Source organism: Benincasa hispida, chromosome 12 (assembly GCF_009727055.1).
Source record: "Benincasa hispida cultivar B227 chromosome 12, ASM972705v1, whole genome shotgun sequence".
In the NCBI taxonomy this organism is placed as follows: domain Eukaryota; kingdom Viridiplantae; phylum Streptophyta; class Magnoliopsida; order Cucurbitales; family Cucurbitaceae; genus Benincasa; species Benincasa hispida.
The window spans coordinates 78,613,593-78,633,589 of NC_052360.1; the positions used below are offsets into that span (position 1 = coordinate 78,613,593).

Below are 19,997 nucleotides of genomic sequence, written 5' to 3' on the forward strand. Positions count from 1 at the left end.
TTGTATGCATTAAATCTAGTAGTTGCCACTGCCAAACCCTCCCACCGTAACAAGATTTTTCAAGTTAAAAGACAAAATTGTTATTCATTAAATTTACTTGCTATATAGTTACAAATTTTAAACTAAAGATACTAGATTGTTGTGTTAAAATTTATGACCTACGTTGTTACTTCAATGAATATGAGACCAATTAACTACTCTTGCACTTTCCACATAACCTTTACTTACATTTGGTTATTAAGAAAAAATTGCCAGACTATAAAATAAAAACAATTGATAAAACAATTATTAGTGTAGTGATGTTTAACTTCAGCAATCATGCGAGAATGATTGATCTTCTTACTTGAAAAAAAAAACAATCAAATGAGAAAGCAAAGCAGCCATAGGTAAACAAAAATGGTACCTTTAGGTGAGAAGGCAAGGCATAAATTGGTAGCTTAAAAAGTGCTTTTTCGATTAATCTTTAAGGCCATTTTGTGCAATAACCAAAATTAATTATGAAACTTGAAAGAAATATTAATGTTTCTAAAAACAAGCTATGCTACATAGATTGCAGAAGACTGAAATTCCAAAAATGAGATACAATTGCGAGGGGTATTGGCGTGTGGGCAAATGAGGAGGCCATGGTGCGACACGAACATACATTAGTTTGAAAGGAGAAAACGAAGGCATGCGTGAACGAGCGAGCACATGCATCCATCCACAGACTACATACATTAGTTTGAAAGGAGAAAACGAAGGCGTGCGTGAACGAGCGAGCGCATGCATCCATCCACTGACTTCTGAAACAAACCCCATAATTAAACTCTTCTCCCTTTCACCCTCGCAATTTACCTACACGCATTTTTGCTACATTTCAGAAGAAAAAACATTTGAACCATCCTCAGCTTTGCTAGGGAAAAGAGCCACAATTTCATCATTATAACAGGCACATGCCTACCCAAATTAAAGGTCAATACAATGCCCTTTTTATGATATTGAAATTTTACCTCGTTTTAGACATTGCAGTGTTCATTAAGTTTCAAGAGCAGAGAAGTTAGGCCTGAAAGACCCGATAGATAGTTTGACACTATAACACTAACCCAGATTAAATTGTCGAGTTTGAAGCACTCCATCCATCACATACTAGCCATCAATTTTTTTTAATCACCTTTGGATCAAAATCATGCATCTAAACATATCCAAGAAGAGTAGGTTCGATTCGGACACCTCCCTATTTGTGATGAAATTAATTCTCCACTTCTAGCTCAAATTTATTTTATATTCTTCTTCCAACTTCAAGCATATATATAAAATGATTAGACATTCAAAGTGCATCCAGACGTATGCGCCCAGATGTATCCGTAAACGACAGACTATCCTAAACAGAGAAGTCCTTGTTTCCTAATTTCCAAGTGCTTTATTTCTTTTAACTCTTCTAGGCTGGACCAAGTCTAGTTTAAGCAAAACAAAGTTTCTCCAAAATTTCCACCCATTCTCATTTTTCAGCATCAAAAAAAGAGAAGGGGGGGGGGGGGGGGGGGGGGGGGGGGGGGGTAACGATGGGCGCAAAAGATTCCTCCATTCAATTCCTACGCAATTACCGATTAATTGATGCATTAAAACCTTACCTCATAACAAATGAGGAAAAATGGTTGGCCCCTGCACAATACATTCGAACAATTTGGAAACGAAAAATTGTAGGGCAGTTAACATAATTTTTATTGAACCTTTCTTTATGTATTTACTCGAATGTACATAATAAATGACCATCTGATTTACTCAAGAAGTCAGAACGAAATAGCATGTCAAACTAGCCAACTGTGAACCAAGCAGAAGATCTTACTCTTACATGGGACTCTCACGAACTAGGAGTTGAAAGTTTGAAAACTCGATAAGCAGTCAGAGATTTGTTAATTCATATTAAGTTAATCATTGTGAAAGGAAGTCTGGTTGCCTTCTAGGTTATTTTATGGGATGTCCACGAAGGGGCATTGCCTTCTAGGTTATAGAGTAATGGAGGTTGGTTATGAAGGTAGGCTGTCAAGCTAAAGATTCTACACGAGATCATGATCACGAGCCTGGTTAAGTTGATTCAATCAAAGAGTGTGATGAACATATACATACATATAAACACATTTTTACCATGAATTAGAATAAAAAAGAAAAGCAAAATCGTGCACTTCAATTAATCTTTGTTTCATCTTATAATATTAAATATCGAGAAACTCAGGATCTTTAATATCAAAAGTAGTGTCACCATGGTTTGTACCACAACCACGAAAGACACTAAGCTAGTATATTTTTTACCCTTGGGAAATTTTTAACTTCTCATGGATCTGTACTGTTTTAAGGTTGTAGCTGTATTTATTGAGCTCCTCGACTAAGATATAAAATAACACATATGCTTCAAAAATTGGTATTAAGTACTTTATGTTTCATTTGTACGCATTTTGGATCGAAGTTCATTAAGGTAATGGAAAAAAATGTCAGCTACACAGTATTGTACAAGACTAAACATTTTACTACCCTCAAAACAAAATCCAGCTTACAGTATTTTACAGAAGTGACAAACTAAGCACAAGTTCTCACAGAAAATAGCTAACAAACCACAAATTAGTAAAATTAGACGTGTCAGACATGGCAATAAAGATATTAATGTATGATTACTAATCAAGATGCATTCAGCAGAAGACTAATAACATATATCTCAAAGAACAACAGGAGGCGGTTCTGATAGTACAGTTCATGCTATGCACAACATAAGAATCATATGTCAGACAATGAAATCAAATCAAATCATTTAACCAACTACTGGCTCCTAGACTGAAATTATAACTGAAAGTAAGAGATTATGCCATTGCCATTAGTTTCAATCCATTGACATCTGATTCAACTCAACCAATCCAGTTATGAGGGCTCATTTCGTTTAACCACTTTCTCTGTTATTTCTATGCTTTTAGAAAAACTAGGACCCGTTTGGTAAATATTTGTTTTTTGAAAATTATGCTTGTTTTCTCTCTCTTTAAAACTATCCATATCTTTCTTATGGAAACATTTGAATTCCAAAAACAAACAAAAAGCACTTTCTTTTAGTTCTAAAAACTTGGCTAGAAATTTGATAACATCCTTAGAAAGAAGATAACAAAACAAATAACTACATGGATGGAAGTAGAGTTCGTAAGCATTTTTTTTTTTGGATAAGAGTAGTTTTTGTAAGCTTTAATTTTCAAAAACCAAAACCTAAGCCTCGTTTAATAACCTTTTGGCTTTTGGTTTTTTACAATTATGCATGCTTTTCACAATTTTTCCCACATGATTTTCACCTTTCCTAAGTGAACATTGAATTCTTAGCTAAATTCCAAAAACAAAAACAAGTTTTTAAAACTACTTTTTTTTTAATTTTCAAAACTTGGCTTTCGATTTCAAAAATAATGTTAAAACTAAAAATTAATAACAGACCAAAGAAACCAATACGTGAACATAGTATTTATAGGCTTAATTTACAAAAATAATAATAACAATAAATAATAATAATAATAATAATAATAATAATAAATAATCAAATGGAGCCTAAATAGTTATCAAACGGGATCCAAGTGTTTTTGTATTTATATGCTAATTTTTAAAAATTAGTTCTTGAAATCTAGACTAGATTTTAAAATTTGAATATGTATAACCAAAGAGGGAAATGCGCATCCAAAAATGACTTCCAGAGAACCATAGTGCACTTATGAACATACACATCAATCATTCTCCCCCACTCGCTAAATGAAATTCCCCAGAACCATGGAAACTAAGATCTTAAAGTTTATCTGGTTAAATAAGTCAAATCCTCAGGTGGTAGGTAGTACATCTTGGAATTTGTTCCATATTCAGGATTTAGCTATTTCTTGTATCTAGATGGGGACTATGATCTAAAAGTTTATCTGGTTAAACAAGTCAAATCCCTAGGTGGCCAGTACTTGTACATCTTGGAATTTGTTCCAAATTAAGGACTAGCTATTTCTTGTATCTAGATGGAGAACTTGGAGAACCTTCTATTTTACTCCTCGTCACCTACTTAGTGGTTACGGTTATACTTGTTACATCAAAAGTTTCACACCTGTCTTCTATATTGAAAGGCTCAAAATGAGAGAAGCCCCTAAAAATTCTTACCAAATACCTAGAATTAGATAGACAAAACCTCTATGAAGATAAATAGATCATGCAGCAGCAATCAAATTCTTTAATCTGTAACTTCAGATGACAGCAATAACACCCAATTAACATCCTAAGGACTTGTATAACAAATATAACAACCTAAATGAGAAATGGAGAACCAGAATCAGAAAGTTGAAGTGGCATCATGTATCATATACCAACAACTACAATAAAAGATGCTAAAGAACGCCATGCCATAAGAATTAGAACATTTTCTATTTCAGCCAACTACAGAAACTTGCATTTAAATAGAAAATTATAAACCAATCAGAGATCATATGCAAATTTCCACTAAAAGAGCTTGGCCATCAAAGATTAAAAGTCAAGTATGAGGGATTACCTAAACGAAGGGCTGCTCACTATTGATTTCCTGAACCCCAGCCTGTTTGCTGTTGCTGCTGCTGCTGCTGCTGCTGGATCTGGAGGAGTAAATTGGCGGCAAATTGGAGTGTAGATCGATATCTCTGGTCCTTGCCTGCCTCAACCTCACTGGTCCCAGTGCCAGTGCCAAGGTTGGCAGGTTGCAAATGCTGCATCTGATAAGGAAGCTCAGGGTTCACTCTATCTGATGCTAATTGAGTAATAGGTTGTGACTGTGTAGTAGAACCCTGACCTTGATTAGATAAGGTCACAGTATTTGTTGATTGTTGCATAACTGGTGCACCATACCCATAAGTATCAACTCCATTGACTGACCCATAACCTCTCTGGTTAACTTGTGAGACGTCATGCTGATACTGAGTATTGGCCAAGGCCAAACCAGAAGCTTGTGCATTTTCAGGAGGAGCAGAATAAGTAGACAAAGGCCTGTAAGGAATGGGTACCTGCTGCTGCTGTGGCAGACTGACAGCGGCATCTTGGATTTGGCTTGTTCCAATGACCTGTGGTGCAAGCTGGTTTGGTGTCTGGGGGAGAGGTGGATAAGGCTGAAATTGAGAAAGGCTCTGTCCCTGAGGATTAAAATGATTTCCCATTGGCTGAAATGGCTGACCGGTTAGATCAGAAGATTGATGACCTACCATCCATCCCTCAGATGTAGCCCCTTTATTAGAAACAACAGGAGGAATTGGAGGTTGTGGTGAGACTGCTGGTTGTTTGGCACTCTCTATACTGGATGACTGTGTCTTACCAGGCAGTAAAGAAACCAAGGTGGCAATAAGCTCGGGTGTTAATGCTAACCCAGCTTGCGAGATTGCAGCTGTATTATTGTTACCAGAATACTCTTGAGGCAAGGGCTGAACTGCTAGCGGTAGTGGCTCACTTGTGGGCAGAAGTGGTTTGGGGGGCTCCTTGGTTTCGTCATGCAAAACCCTTTTATAATCCATTGGAGGAAGTTGATCCTGCTTTGGAGGCACCGTCCCATATTCAGTTTGTGAAGGCAAAACATGCTGTCTCTCACCATAGTCAGATGTGAGAATGGGTAGATATGACTGTTGGGGAGCAGGTTCACTAATAGACACCTGAGGAAATTTGAGAACGAGACCATAAAGCCGTTCAGGACCAGAAACTTTCAAGACTTTTCTCAAAAACTCAGAAGGAGGAACCAAAAACATTGTCGTTCCATCATCAAACTTAGCAACACCTGCACGGTTTTTTGCACCTAGGTAACGCAGGAATTCGGTATAGGATGCAAAATCATCCTCACTATCTGGCAAGAAAAATACAATGTCGAATCCAGTGGCTTCAGCATAATGTTTAGTGAGTTGATCCAGCCCAGTTCTTGCTGAACAATTGACTACTTCAGGACTGCAAAATAGTAAACAAAAACATCAAAATAGATGGATAGTGAGAATATAAGGTTTCAAACATCATCATCCACACCAACTAGAAACTGGTCTTTAGTTGGAATCTTCAAGTTCACATCTAGACTGGCTACGTTAACTTAAGTTCAGTCCATAATAAAAACATACAGCAAATATCTGCAATTCATTTAACAATTATTTTCAGGGTTCTTGGTTTAAATTCAAAGAACCCAAAAATGTGATGTTTCCCTTTAGCTTCTAAGAAGTGGTGTTGATTCAAGCAGCCTACCTGAATAATTTCTATGTTTTAGGAAAAATGTTAGGCCTCCATTTAATTCCACATAAGGTTTCCACGAGATACCCCTTTGTCAAGGTAGTTTCTTTGTTTTTGTGTGGAATTTATACTTGGGAAGAAACGGGAGAATTTAAGGTTTCCACAGGATTTGGCACATCAAATCTTTTTCGTAATTATCCTTTGTTTCCTATTACCAACAATTGGGATTTGTTTCTATAATTTATAATAATCACGCCCTTATTTGAACATGATATGTTCTATGGGTTGTACAATTATGTCCATGAGTTCTATAATTTCAATTAATCCCATGTAGGGTCGGCCCCAGTTTTTTACAAAGATAGTTTCTCTATAGAAGAAAAAGAATAATAATAAAATAATAAAAGATAAAATAGTTAAGGAACAGACAGCATTCAAAAATATTTATGCACACAGTGTGAACCAAAACATTTTGTTCCCAGATACCGCTTGAATTAAATAGGTGCAGTTTTTCCATACAACTTCATGGAATGAGCATCACATCCAAGGGGAAGTGGGAAGCTAACAAATTATATGAATACGAACATTTTATTCAAAACATATCAAGAAGATTAATACTTACAGCTCACTTCCTATTCCTTCGCCAATTGGGACACAACGTGCATGACAAACAGGTGTTCCTCCCTTGGCAATTATTCCACGCCATATAAAATCATTTTCAGCATGGCTCTGGCCAGGACCATTCACTGGTGCCCTTGCACCTATAGGAATAGCAGGAGTCTTCGCTGGAGCATTGGCATATGCAACAGAAGAACCTCCATCACTTACTGGACCAACCCCATATTGCTGATCAAAACCCATGCCCCGGTTATCCATCTTTCTTGGAGGAAAAGAAGCATCGTCTAAGGATGCTGGACCATCTATCCTTAATCGTTTGGTATCCCTCTGGAATTGATTTACATCCAAAACATCCCATGAATTTGGAGTGGACCTCACTGGTGGAGGTGGACGAATACCAGTAGCTGGAGAAGAAAGTATCCCAGGTGCAGGAGGAGATTGCCTTCTCCAATTTGGACCCATCATATTTTTTGAATTTGCATCCTGGAAACTATGCGGTGTGGCCAAGTCATTAAACTCAGGGGGCCCTGAGATACCCTGTGGAGGACCAAAGGGTGGTGGTCTTACTGCTGTGTTTGGTCCAAGAATACCACTAGATGGCAGTGGTCCAGGAAACTTATTTTGCACCATTGGGTGAGGATGTCCCATCAGGTCCATTGGTGGAGGACGGATTTGATGCTCATTGAAGAACATATCAGGCCTAGCCTCTTTACCACCAGGATAAAAGCCAGGGTGCTCTTTTACGGGTCCCGGATCACTGTTTGAAAACATAATAGTAATCCGAGGATCATTAAAAAGCCGTCCTTGTAGACCCTCCTTAGCACGTCGTGCTTCATCAACACTTCTAAATTCTACAAATGCAAAATGCCTAGAATGGAAACTCGTAATTCTCTCTATCTCACCAAATAAAATCATTGCATTGTGGAGCATTTGTTCATCAATTTGAACAGATGGAGGGTAACCAATCCACAAAACCTTACTGGGAGGTCCATCTCTACGCACTTCTGAAGATTGAGCATGCTGCAATGAATATCAAATGGTTATATTCCACTTTTTTTATAATAACAACCGCTTTCAGAAATAAAATAATAGAAGAGCATAAAAAAAACTAGGTCCTACTAAAGAAAGGGGCCTCAATTATACAAAATAGTACCTAAGGAATAGTAAAAAGGGATCTTCGAAATCAAATCCTATAGGGAAACATGAAACCTAACAAGGGACCAAATATCACTAGGATCTCCTCCGACCATCTAAACACGTTTTTATTCTGCTCCCCCAAAGATCCCACAGAAGAGCACGCACCCACTTTCATTGTCAAATGGTTGTAATGCTATGATAACAATATTCAAGAAACTAGCTATAATTGATAAAGTGAGAAAAGGTTTCTTTTCTTGTGAGGAAGAATACAAGAACAAAAACAAGCAAAAACCAGAACATCCACCGGGCATCTCGTGGGAGAGAGTGCAGTGAACCCATGGCAGATGGGATTCTACCAAACTTGTGAATCGGTCACCCAATGAGCATGGGTTGTTAATGAATTGGCTACCTCGCTGCCTTTTCTAGGAATTAGAATAATACCCCTTCTGTGATGGTTCTTCAAGAGGTTCTTAAAATGGTCAATCAAAGGTATTGTAATGATGATCATGGTCCATGAGAAGCTTATAAAAGTGAGAAAAAGATTATCCGATGGGGAAATAGTCATTTATCATATCCTAAGAACAAACCTTAGAAAATACCATCAGGACCCAGGAATATTTGTACTTTCTACTTTGTAGTTACTTTAACGCCAACAATGTGCACAGGCATGTAAAAGCCTTCACATATTTGCATTCGTAAAGAATCACCAACGAAATATAGTGGTAAAACATCAATGATTACAACAGGTCATATGTCAATAAGACTTACCAGTGGTCTTTTATAACCAGATTGGAAATCACCCATCCCCACATTTCTACCCTGAAGCTGTCCATGCCCATCTCTGGTGTCTGGCCACTGATCCTAAAGAGATTCAGATTAATTGCTTTAACTATAGAGAGAGAAGAGGTCACATAAACCAATTTCAAAATGAATACAGAAGTTCGCCATAAAAGGACATCTTCAAATAATGATATTCAATCCAGATTGTTCAAGCATGAAGGAACTCAAATTTAACATATTCCTTGAGAATAGAAAGAAGATATGCACAGGAATCTAGAACAGACACTACTAATATGCAAGACCCTCTCAAGCTTTCTTCAAATTTGAGGGACAAATCTAAACACAAAGTTTCCCGTCCCCAACTCCATTTTTCCAGCAAGAAGAAAGTTGATAATAATATAATATTAGTTCAGAACATACAAGGACAAAAAAATCCAGCCCGATGAGTAGTAAAAGTCAAGGGTAGAGTCAATACATAAAAAATAATAATTGTCCTCGTTTGTAAATGCTACAAACACATCTAACATAAACATCGATGCTCATTGAAATCTCAACAAAGCTTACTCTTCTCATTGGCTGTGACCGAAGAAAATCAACTCGAATCTGGTCTCCACCAATGCGTTTCCCATTCATCATTCTCAAAGCCTGTGATGCATCTTCCAATCGAACATACTCAACAAATGCAGTATTCCGATCTCGCAAAAACTTAAATTCATCAATTTTACCAAATTTGGAAAATTCTTCTTCAAGTTGTTCCCTTGAAACAGCTGGGCTAATTCCACCCACCCACAAATTCCTACAAGGTTTGGCCTGAAAACAAAAATTGTCAGTTCCAGTTTCTAGAACTAATCAACAAGAAACCTAATACATGAATGTGCCTCAATAACATGCATGCATGACCCTAAAGAAAAAATACACAAAATTTTCTCGAGTCGAGATTCTATTTTTTGGTACAGAAAGATACAAGAATTAACTTTTAACAACTACAAAAATGCTATACATAAAGTTGAAGATGAGAACTCTATAAGTAATTCACGGAACTACTAGATAGACCCATTAGCCTGAAATGATCTAATAGGCAATCGTTACATCTCAAGGCAACAGAGTACCACCCTGAAAAATATAGTAGCTCTTGCAGTATTGATGTTTTTCTTTCGTATCGAATCAGATAAAACCCTTCTCTCCAATAGGATTACCATTAAAGGAGAGTAATGATCGCTTCTCTCTCACAAACATGCAATGCATGAATTATTTTTTAAAGACTTGAACTTTGTTTCACAAACAAAACATTTAGTTCAAATTCATAAAATTTCAATAAAATGTTTACAATCTTCACATGATCCACAAAAAAAAACCTATCCAAAAGTATACAGTAATTATCCTCAGAAAAGGCTATCCAATAGGCTTGATGACAACGTAGTTCATCCTCAAACTGAAGATTAACATTATCAGCGGGCAAAGTACAATTAAACCAACACTTTGGTAAAGTTAATTTTCTGCATCAGGCATGTACTACAAGCCAGATTCTACACAATCCATCCTGAGGAGTGATTAATTGATCTTGATAATAATCATTTATAATCATTTTTCTTATTTTAAAAAATGTATTCCTTCAGACAAAGTATACAAACAAGAAGTAGAAACTACACAACATCTATTCAACATCAAAACTTGTTAAAGTTGATAACAGTATTGCAATCCAATAGACTTTAAGAAGCTTTATTTAATAGTGTATCCACGAAAGTGAGTTCGCATGTTGACTAACCTAGAGACTACTGTGTATCCTACATTTTTATCCAAAAAAAGGGAAATCATAGGAAACCGATGTTAGACTAGCACAACCTGACCACAGATCTAAGTTAAAGAGTTTTCCTTACAATCCCTAGGCTACTATGGCAGTTTAATCCTATTTACATATAAAGGACACAAGCAGCAAAAGTCACAATAGTAGAAGCCCAAGGAAAAATGGAAAGAGAGTATAAAAATTGTAGATCCTACAAAAGGTTTAGCAAGGAAATAGTCATTCCTCCAATTTATAATGTAATATAACTTGTAATTCGAAGTAAGGTTATAAATCATGAACAATCCATCAACATATGTATATGATAACATTTCCAGCAACGGAAATTATATATTAGATAAAACTTCATCAAATAGCAAGCTAGGCATCTCCTTCACATATGCATCAAAAGTCTTTACACGAGAAGACTTCTCAAAAACAAGTGTGGCTTTCCGAAAGAAACATTTGAAAATTGCAAAAGATAAAGATTACAATCCCTCACAATGGACATTCTTCCTTTTTCTACTTTATTGGGAAACTCAAGAGAAGGTACTTGAGAAGAGTGTAGATTAGAAATTTCACTGATCCAAAATGTAAATACTACCTTTCTATTAATAAATATCAGTGTTTTTAAATGTCCAAGACGCACTAAGGTGCAATGACTCTCTGAGCCTAGGCACAAGGTGCACAAAAAAGCACATACTTTTTTTATGAGGAGCACTATATATAAAAATATTACATTAAAATGGGAAAGCATAGTTGAAATGGAAACATGGGAAAAAAAGACCCCAAACACAAGGAAGTTTACATTTAAGCTTAGTAAACTTGATTCTTTTAGTTAATAAAGAAGGAAAACCTTTAATTATTACTATTTTTTAAAATAATGAAAAAGTCCCAAGGCCCAGAGCTTTGAGCCTTGGCGTTTCACAAAAGGCACGCGCCTAAAGCGTTCCTTATTTTGTGAGCCTTGCCTTGGAAGGCAAGGCACCAAACCTATGTCTTGGGCCTAGACACGCGCCTAAGAGGGCTTTTTAAAATATTGATCAATGTCAAAAAAGAATTTGGAATTCTTAGCCCAAAGAAAGGGGTACAGTAATATTCTTTCCCCATTGCCCACTAAACAAGCATCGCAAGAGGTTTTCAACACAACTCACTGATGTCATTTATCTATACATCAAGCATTAGCCACCAAGCATGAACCAAAAAGCAGTCATTAGTAATTGACAATATGCTCATATTGGTTACACTTGAGGCTTTGTTGGGAACTCAATTTTGGGGAAAAGCAAAGATCCTAGGTGGTTGCACTGTTATATCTACTTTATGGACAACATGAAAGGAATGAAAACCGAGACCATTTGAAGGTAGGAGGAGCTTGGTAGTTTACAAAACTTAGCTTCTTGTCAGAGTTCAAGCCACAAACATTTTTGGTGTACCAATAGCCTTGCTTTCATTATTAGAAATTGGAAGCCATTTTTCAGTCAATTCTTTTGTTTTGGGAAGGGGTTCTCTCTACCCATGGCCCTTTAAATATCTTCTCTTTCTTTTTATGATGAAAGATAAGATATCTTCTTTTTTGTCTATAAGAATATATATTTCTCAGTTTCTTGCTTAAAATTTTTATTAAAAAAAAAAAGAATGAAAGAAAGAAAACTGTGTTTCCTCATTGTATTTCTGTCTTCAAGGTTTGAAATCTCTCAAAGTTGAAAAGAACTACATCCCATCCTTGAATCTTGATTTTATTTTTATTTTATTTTATTTTATTTTTCCTTTTTTTAATTTTATTTTTCCTTTTAAAGGGAAACAGGTTCTAGAATTTCACTATTGTCCCATCCTAGGATCACCACAACAATGGAGATTAGTTTATGTTCAGCCAGTATAGGTCAAGGTCAGAGTGTTGTTCGATGACTGATATTAAAAGGAAAAGCTATTTCCAAAAAAAATCAATATTGAAGGCTTAGCATGCCCAAAAAAAAGTTACCAAACAGAAGTATACGAAACTGAAGTGTTCCAAGTTAAAAACATTTCCTCAAACAAACTCCTCTCAAAGTAAAAACAGATCAGATTTCTTTTAGGCAGACAAGTAGTGGCGCGAGGACACCAAGACTAATTGCTATTGAAATAAAATTAGATATGTAGCTTTTACTATTATATATGGGAATCAAAACAAGGACCTCGCTCGAACTGACTTGCATGCCTGTGCACATTCCAAAATCGACAAAGCAACGTCTAATATTTTGTAACCTTCACTATTCTATTAAGTCCTTAAAACTAATAAACTAGACACTCCTTGAATCTTGATTTCTTCCCAGCATTATCCATCAACTAGTAGAATTGGCAATAACAAAGTAACAAGAATTATGGACCCATACATGTTGAGCATGCACATCATGCTTAAAGGCAATGATTTTTTAATGAACTAAGGTTGGAAATAGCATAATAAAAATAAGAAACTGTTGGTTCATATCCTTGCTTAACCTTCTCATTCAAAGCTCTCCTCCTTCCTAATACTTGTGGAGAATCATGGAAATTATGTTTCTCTATCCAAAACCAAAACAAAAAAAAATGGAGACTACACTAAAGAGGAAGATGTAAAAGAAATTTAATGCTGAGGAAATTGAGATACTGATCTAGTCGTGGTGATGAGTTTTAACCTGTAGGTCTTTGCAACATCATTGTGTAGTTTACTTTTGTAATTATTGAGTTTTTTTGCTATTGAAAATCCTGTTATACATAGAACATTGTTTTTATAGTCTGAAAAAACTAATTCTTATTTTCTCTGCCCCATGTTTCATACTAGTTTTAATACTATATATAAGTGTTCATATTTGATTCATTGTGTGCTTCACCTCATTGAAGCCATAGTGTCTTTTTCCTTGCGCCACACTTGCACTAAACGGTTATTGAAGCAGATTACAAACACTATAAGCTCAAATATTTGTTCCACTACATAACGTTACTAGACTGATTTCTAGCTAACTGATCTTTACACCTATATCGTCTTGCACATATGATATAAGTTGACCTCCTCAGAATTCATATTGTAAACCAAAAAAAAGGCTAAGCATTCAAAAGTGAAGCCTATGTCTCCTCTAGATAGTACCAATAACATGTTTAATTAAGAGGGAAGAATAAACAAAGACCACCAGAGAACACACCCACCCCAATCTTATTACCTTTAAACATTTAATAGTGATGGAATGACATAATACTTTTGAAGAGTTTGTAATTTTGGCATCACAACTTAAGCAACAAATTCAGATTTTCCCCGAGGTTGGATATGATTGCAAGGCTTATATCGTTTTGATGATTAACACATAGTTTTAATGTAGCCGAATGCTATCAGGTTGAAAGGTTTATATCGTACAATCCTCCTAAGCTATATTGATTATTGATATGTTATCCCAATTATTAAGATTCTACCAAACATGCCTCTTCGCATGACCAGCTAGCTCTGCCTTGAAGAAAGAAAAGTTCTGCATCCCGTGATCTTCATTAAAATATCGTTGAGCATGATCCGCTTAATAACTTAATAAACTTGAGGATGCAGAGGAATCATTAATTCCTCCATAAGCTACAAGTTTAATTAAATGAGAGAAGCCAGGAGACTTTTCGAAAGAGTAATTGATCGCTATGTATGCCATGAGTGTCGATTTTGTTATATTCGATTTTGAATATCAAAAAAAGGAACAGTTTCATCGTATGAAGATTACGCCTATATCAACGTTGGTCGCGTTATCAAACAAAAGGGGTCCAGAAGGAGGTGTAAAACCATTAAATTGCAAAAGAAAAAAAAAACGAGTAATTAATGGCACGTCAGTCATGTTATACAGACACATCAATCCAATTAAACCTAACACAACGCAGAGATCAGAACAAAAACAAACCGGTCTGGCAAACTCGATTTTGATAGGACTCCCACGCAGAAAAAAACCCTGAAGAGCCTCCTTGGCCGCTTGAGCATCCTCCATGTGCTTGAAGAAGATGAAAGCGTAGCTCCTGGAGGAATAGGAAGTGACACTATCAAGCGCACCAAACTGCGCAAACAAATTCATGAGATCCGCATCGGTGACATCTATGGATAAGTTACCAACCCACAAGCTGTTGGAAGGCATATCCGCAACGTCTGATTCCCTGTGCAGTTGTCGGCTCAGTTTGGGAGGAAGCGGCATTGGAATAGAAACGAAGAAACAGATACTGAATTCACCTTTGGGCTTTTATCACCGATTGTGCAGAGCAAATGAATTAGGGCAAAGGGAATGTGGCGACGAGCGAGAGAGAGGATTTGAGGTTCAAGAAAAAGGAATTCGTAAAGAAAGAACTTTTTTTTTTTTTTTTTTTTTGAAGATAGGATTAGGTTTTGCAGAGGGAAATAAGAATTTGGAATGAAATTTTGGGGAACGGTTTGGCTGTTAAGGAACATAATAAAATTACCATATTAGACACGGCTTCCTTGCTTACAACTTTGTAGTTGAATGGTGAGATGAAGGGTCTAAAATGTAATTATGGAGATGCCTCTTTTAATTTGTGTTTTTCAAAAATAAATAAAGAAAATTTACATGTCAAATTATAATTGGACAATTTCTTTATGGAATACATAAAGATAAATGTTATATGAGATCTACCCTCATTCCCAAATAGAACTTTTTAAGTCTCACATCAAAATATTCTCAAATGTTTGATTTATACTTTCATTCTTTAAAGTTACGTTTAGAGATGTCCAATTTCTCCACGGGAACAAGTGCCTGTCTCGGGACGGGATTCCCCGATTAAGAGGGGAATGCGGGAGGGAGTGGGGGAAAAAATTCTCTGTGAGCTCATTCCCCGTCCTCGTCCCCTCCCCGATTAGCTTTTACATATTTATTTAGTATAGTTATCTAATGTTATGTTATTATTATTATTGTATAAATAATACATTTAAATTTCAAATTTGATTATTTATTGGAAAAGATAATGAATATGTTTAAATTGAATGTTTAAATTTAGATTATATATGTGAATAATTTTATTTATATTTCTTTCTTTTTACTAAAAAATTAATTAGCTTTTCTAGGCCAAAATTTGAGTAATTTGATAAAACTAACCAAAATAAATAATTTAGTGATAAAGTTAATTATTTAATTAAAATTTGCTTACATTAGTGATTTAAATTAATTGACATTTTATAAAAAGTAAAAATAAAAAAATAAAAATAACGGGGAAAAATTCCCCACGGGAAATCCCTCCCCGATCCCATGGACATCTCTAGCCACGTTTACTTCGAGGTGATGTTTACCAAGATACAGGAATGTAAACAATGGGTGGAGTTCATCACTAATTTAGAAATCTTTGTTCCTTCAAATGGATAACAGATTCCTTTTCTAAGCCGCCCTCACCAATCTCATTTCTCTACAAAACTTTCATTAATCTTATTATCATTCCTTAATTCATTGGCTCCATTAGTTACTATTGTTGGAATTTATGTTATAAGATCTCGTAACTAGTATTTTTATTAGGAAATTTTTAGTTGTAATTTTCACAGTATCCATTACAAGAAAATTAATAAGTATAATTTTGAACCATGGACAATACGAGATCAGTGTTCAAAACTAATTAGGGTAATTTAGCTTTAAAAGTTATGAAACTCATACCAAATAGAACAAATGTAAGTAAAAAGTAAAAACAAGTAAGCTTATGTGTTTCAACTTTGATTTATTAAGTAAAGATATTTTAACAATGTAAGAAGAGTCAAGTTTTGAAGGTTTTAACGAGTTGCCCAATTGTGCACGTGTGTACCTGCAAATTGAGAAGTGTCTATAAGATATGCAAAAGTAAAAGAGATCATGCAATCAAATCACATTGGAAAAAGAGTTGTAAGAACTTGCTTCTCCTTGGAAAAGATTGAACATTTTAAAGATTAAAACAGATTACTAAAATCAAATGGAAAGGCATTTTTCATTCATTAGATAAAGCCTCCTTTTTTCTTTTTTGTACTCTCATCCTATGAATGAAATGTCAAACTTTTTAGCAAACTCACTTGTGTTTTGAAATAACAACTGTTCAAGACATTACTTACCTCCCTAAAAGTTTGAGTCCCCACCCATTAAACTCAAACAAATGACATACATTGGAATGAATACATCAGAGAGAGAGAGAGAGCTGCTCATGTACTAAAACAAATAGAATAAATTATCTGCTTCTTCAGGAACATCAATATGCACTCTCACTAACAACAGAATGTACAATTGACTATATGTGTAAAGCTGAACTGAACAAACCCATGTTTGTATAAATTTCAGTAATCAAATCCCATAAATTAAAAAGAAGAAAAGAGAATGGTAACCGTAATCTAACTCCTTAATCCTTCCATACCACTAATAGCCACTTTTCATCTATGACGTGAACCGATGCAGAAGTTATGTACATGATTTAATGCTCAACACCGAACTCAGGGCACAGTGAAGAATTCATGTTAAGATCAAACCAACACCGATATTTGACAGTTACCTTCTTGCTTTTGTTTCAGTTGCTTGTATCTGCTGTGGCAGTGGCTGTGATCCCCCACCAAGTGCAGCGGCTGCAGACTCGACGTGCATGAGAAGATACTCGTAGATCTTCTTCCTCAGCCTGTCGATCGTCTCAGTCGAAATGTGAGTGGTGTCTTCTTCATCCTTGCTAGAAGCTATGCCATCTAACCAGTCGTTTACACTTTTCAGCTGAGTCAATATTCCTGCTAATTGTCCATTATCTGACAAGGCTGCAGTGTCGACACCTGCATCCAAAAACCTTTCCATGAATGTCAAGAACCAGTCCTGGGATTGCAGCCGTAACATCTCAGCTAAGTCGACTGCTTCGTCAATACCGTTTCCTCTTATCCATTCTGGTGGAGGTTGAGGCTGCACCTTCTGACCCAGTGTCACTCCTTCCTTTGTTCGACTTAGATTTCCTGATCCAATAGGTTTAGAGCTTATCATCTGGCGGACCTTCCCTTGAGATTTCGACGAGCTGTTCTTAGATGAGTTTTCTAAAACCACTATAGGCTGATTGGCAGATGCACTCTTTTGGTTTTGAGATAGAGATGAGGTCGGGTTTAGAGCCAATGATGGATCACGGCTGTAAATTGCAAATGATGAAAGGTTAGTGGCCAAAGCAGCCTGGACCCAAGCAGATGCCTGTTTTCTTGCCATTAACGTGACCTTCATTGTTTCTTCTGAAGCAGTTTCTTCGCCCTCATTGGTCGAACCAGAGAGACTAGTTTTCGAAAGAGATTCAGCTACCATGTGAGCATTGGTTAGGCTCGCATGAAGGGTCAAAAACTGTTCTACCGCAGGCTGTGGATTGTCTTCTTTCGCAGCAGTATGTAACTCAGAAAATATACTGCAAAAGAAAGAACGTAAGCCAACAGAAGAATGTTTCCACTAACTAAAAGAAACAAAATGAACCCAGCTGACAGATCATGGAGAAAACTTGAGATAGTGAGAATCAGTGGGAAAGTATCGAATTTTCAAGCACCTGATTAGTTGCTTACAATCAGACCCATCCATCTACCGGGACTTTTCTTTTTATTAAAAAGATAAAAGGGAATGGACACACACAACACATCCGGCCAAGAGACCGAGGATCCATCTGAAAGAAGTTCTTGCAGTTAAACCATATGACAATGTTCAGCATCTAATGTCTTGAAAAGATACATTTTGCTGTGTATTACACAAATGTAGCACAGCTGCTAATGTCAATGTCCAAAAGTGAGGTAAAAAAGGAAGAACCAAGTGAGAAAGGTATAAAGAAACAAGGTAATCCGACAGGCAACCATCTGAAACTTGAACTAAGCATGTGACTTTTTGACCACTACTTATTTAACATCATCCACACACACACACCACCCCCCACCCCCCCCCCCCCCCCCCCCCCCCCCCCCCCCAAAAAAAAAAAAAAAACCTAGGAATTGATATTGCAAACAGATTTGGAACTTGGGGCAGTGGGGCACATTCTTGTTGTTCTTTAGGTTGGAACTTGAACTCTTGGCGCATAGTTTTAACAATGCAATTTAATCAGAAACAAGAGACACTAGTTTTATCAGAGTCCAAAACAACTTCAGATCAACACAACCAGGTAATTGGTAAAAATGATACTTGGGTACTTTTGGCCCTTTGATGGTAAAAGGATCTGATGGACAGATAACCTTTGTTATAAAATTATTATTTAACTCTGCTTACTTTTAACTTTTATTCTAATCTCCATAATTGATTTCATGGTATTTCAGGATTATTATAGAGGGTCTACTCATAAATTTGAGGATATACTAAAGATATTTTCCATACTTCAGTAAGATATCTCATTACCCAGCCAGCATTCACCCGCCACTATTGTTGCCATGGCATTGCTAACTGACAATGGTTGCTTCCACCTCCTAACAACTTTATTAAAGAAATTTTTCTCCATAGTTTTCCACATCCATTTCTTGGGTACAGAGAACAAAAATTACACATAATCCCATCCATTTTGAGCGAAATATTTCCTTATCAATAATATTGACATTTTGATCAGTAAGAAATCAGAATAGAAAAATTGAAAAGAGTGAGACAAGATAGAATTTGAAAGCTTTGGTAACCATTGACCAGATAAGACTCCTTTGAATTTATTCATTCATTCATTATTATTACTAACTGGATAAGACTCCTTTGAATTTATTCATTCGTTCATAACTATTATAATTATTTTTAAGAAACAGACTTCCATGGAGAGAAATAAAAGAATATACAAGGGCATTCAAAAAAAAAACCAAAAAAAGGAGTCCACATACTAATTACAGAAACGGACTCCAATCCAAGAAGATCAAATCAAGCTCATAATTACAAAAAGTCTGACAGCCACCCATAATCTATGGGACTGAATGTAAATGGTAAAATCCTAAAAGTAATTTTTAAAACAAGAAACCAAGTCAAAGTTAATTACAACTCACGCTTGATCTGTCCAAACAAGAAATAACTCTCAACTTCAATCACAGGAAAAATATTACGGTTAAGTCCGTGTATTTTCGTGCCTCATTCTATAAGAAACAAATATTTCCTTTTAAAAATGAAGTAATGGGGAGGGGAACAATACAGAGCTCATTAGAGCAAGAGCTCCAAAGGGAGGTGACTAAACTATGTTATCCAAAAGCTCTCTATAAAAGCTGGTAAATTCTTCAAATCTTTTCTAACCAAATGTCCTATAACTAGCTCTCACAGCTTTCAGCCAAAGAACTTTTGGCATTTCGATTTTCAACTATAGAACTACAAATCAGAAAGAGCTACAAGTCTTGCACTGGGTAAGCTTTCATACCTTAAACATCGTAGACAGCTCTCTGCCACCGAAGCTTCTTGAATAGCCTCTATTGCTGCTGCTTGTGCAGCATCTCTGTGCCTCATAACTTCCTATTGTGCATACACAGAAGAACAATGGAAGAAGTAAGACAAATGGAAGCCATAAAGTAACACTTGCCAATACTTTAACACAAGCAGGATCTTCG

General features: G+C 36.1%; 2 protein-coding genes across 5 annotated transcripts in view; both read right to left on the minus strand.

Annotated features, from left to right (window-relative positions):
* Positions 1-477: 477 nt before the first annotated feature.
* Positions 478-14,899, minus strand: LOC120068184 (flowering time control protein FPA). Of its 4 annotated transcripts, XM_039019890.1 has the most exons (7): positions 14,715-14,898; positions 14,395-14,641; positions 9,295-9,540; positions 8,719-8,811; positions 6,818-7,833; positions 4,523-5,928; positions 478-834 (listed from the first exon to the last, which is right to left on the minus strand). In XM_039019890.1, exons 2-6 carry the CDS (start codon positions 14,620-14,622, stop codon positions 4,542-4,544), a joined length of 2,970 nt encoding a protein of 989 aa, XP_038875818.1. In that variant the 5' UTR covers positions 14,623-14,641; positions 14,715-14,898; the 3' UTR covers positions 478-834; positions 4,523-4,541. The 4 variants fall into 4 exon arrangements, with proteins under 4 accessions (XP_038875818.1, XP_038875817.1, XP_038875816.1 ...); XM_039019889.1 differs by having other exon boundaries at positions 8,719-8,805; positions 14,395-14,899; XM_039019888.1 differs by having other exon boundaries at positions 14,395-14,898.
* A 1,755-nt stretch (positions 14,900-16,654) lies between these two features.
* The window catches only part of LOC120092997, a 6,197-nt gene continuing 2,854 nt past the window's right edge, over positions 16,655-19,997 (minus strand). Inside the window, exons 3-4 of the mRNA XM_039051285.1 lie at positions 19,811-19,902; positions 16,655-17,863 (exon numbers count right to left, since the gene is read on the minus strand). Coding sequence (XP_038907213.1) covers positions 16,990-17,863; positions 19,811-19,902 — 966 coding nt within the window. The 3' untranslated portion in view covers positions 16,655-16,989. The remainder of the gene's footprint in view (positions 17,864-19,810; positions 19,903-19,997) is intronic.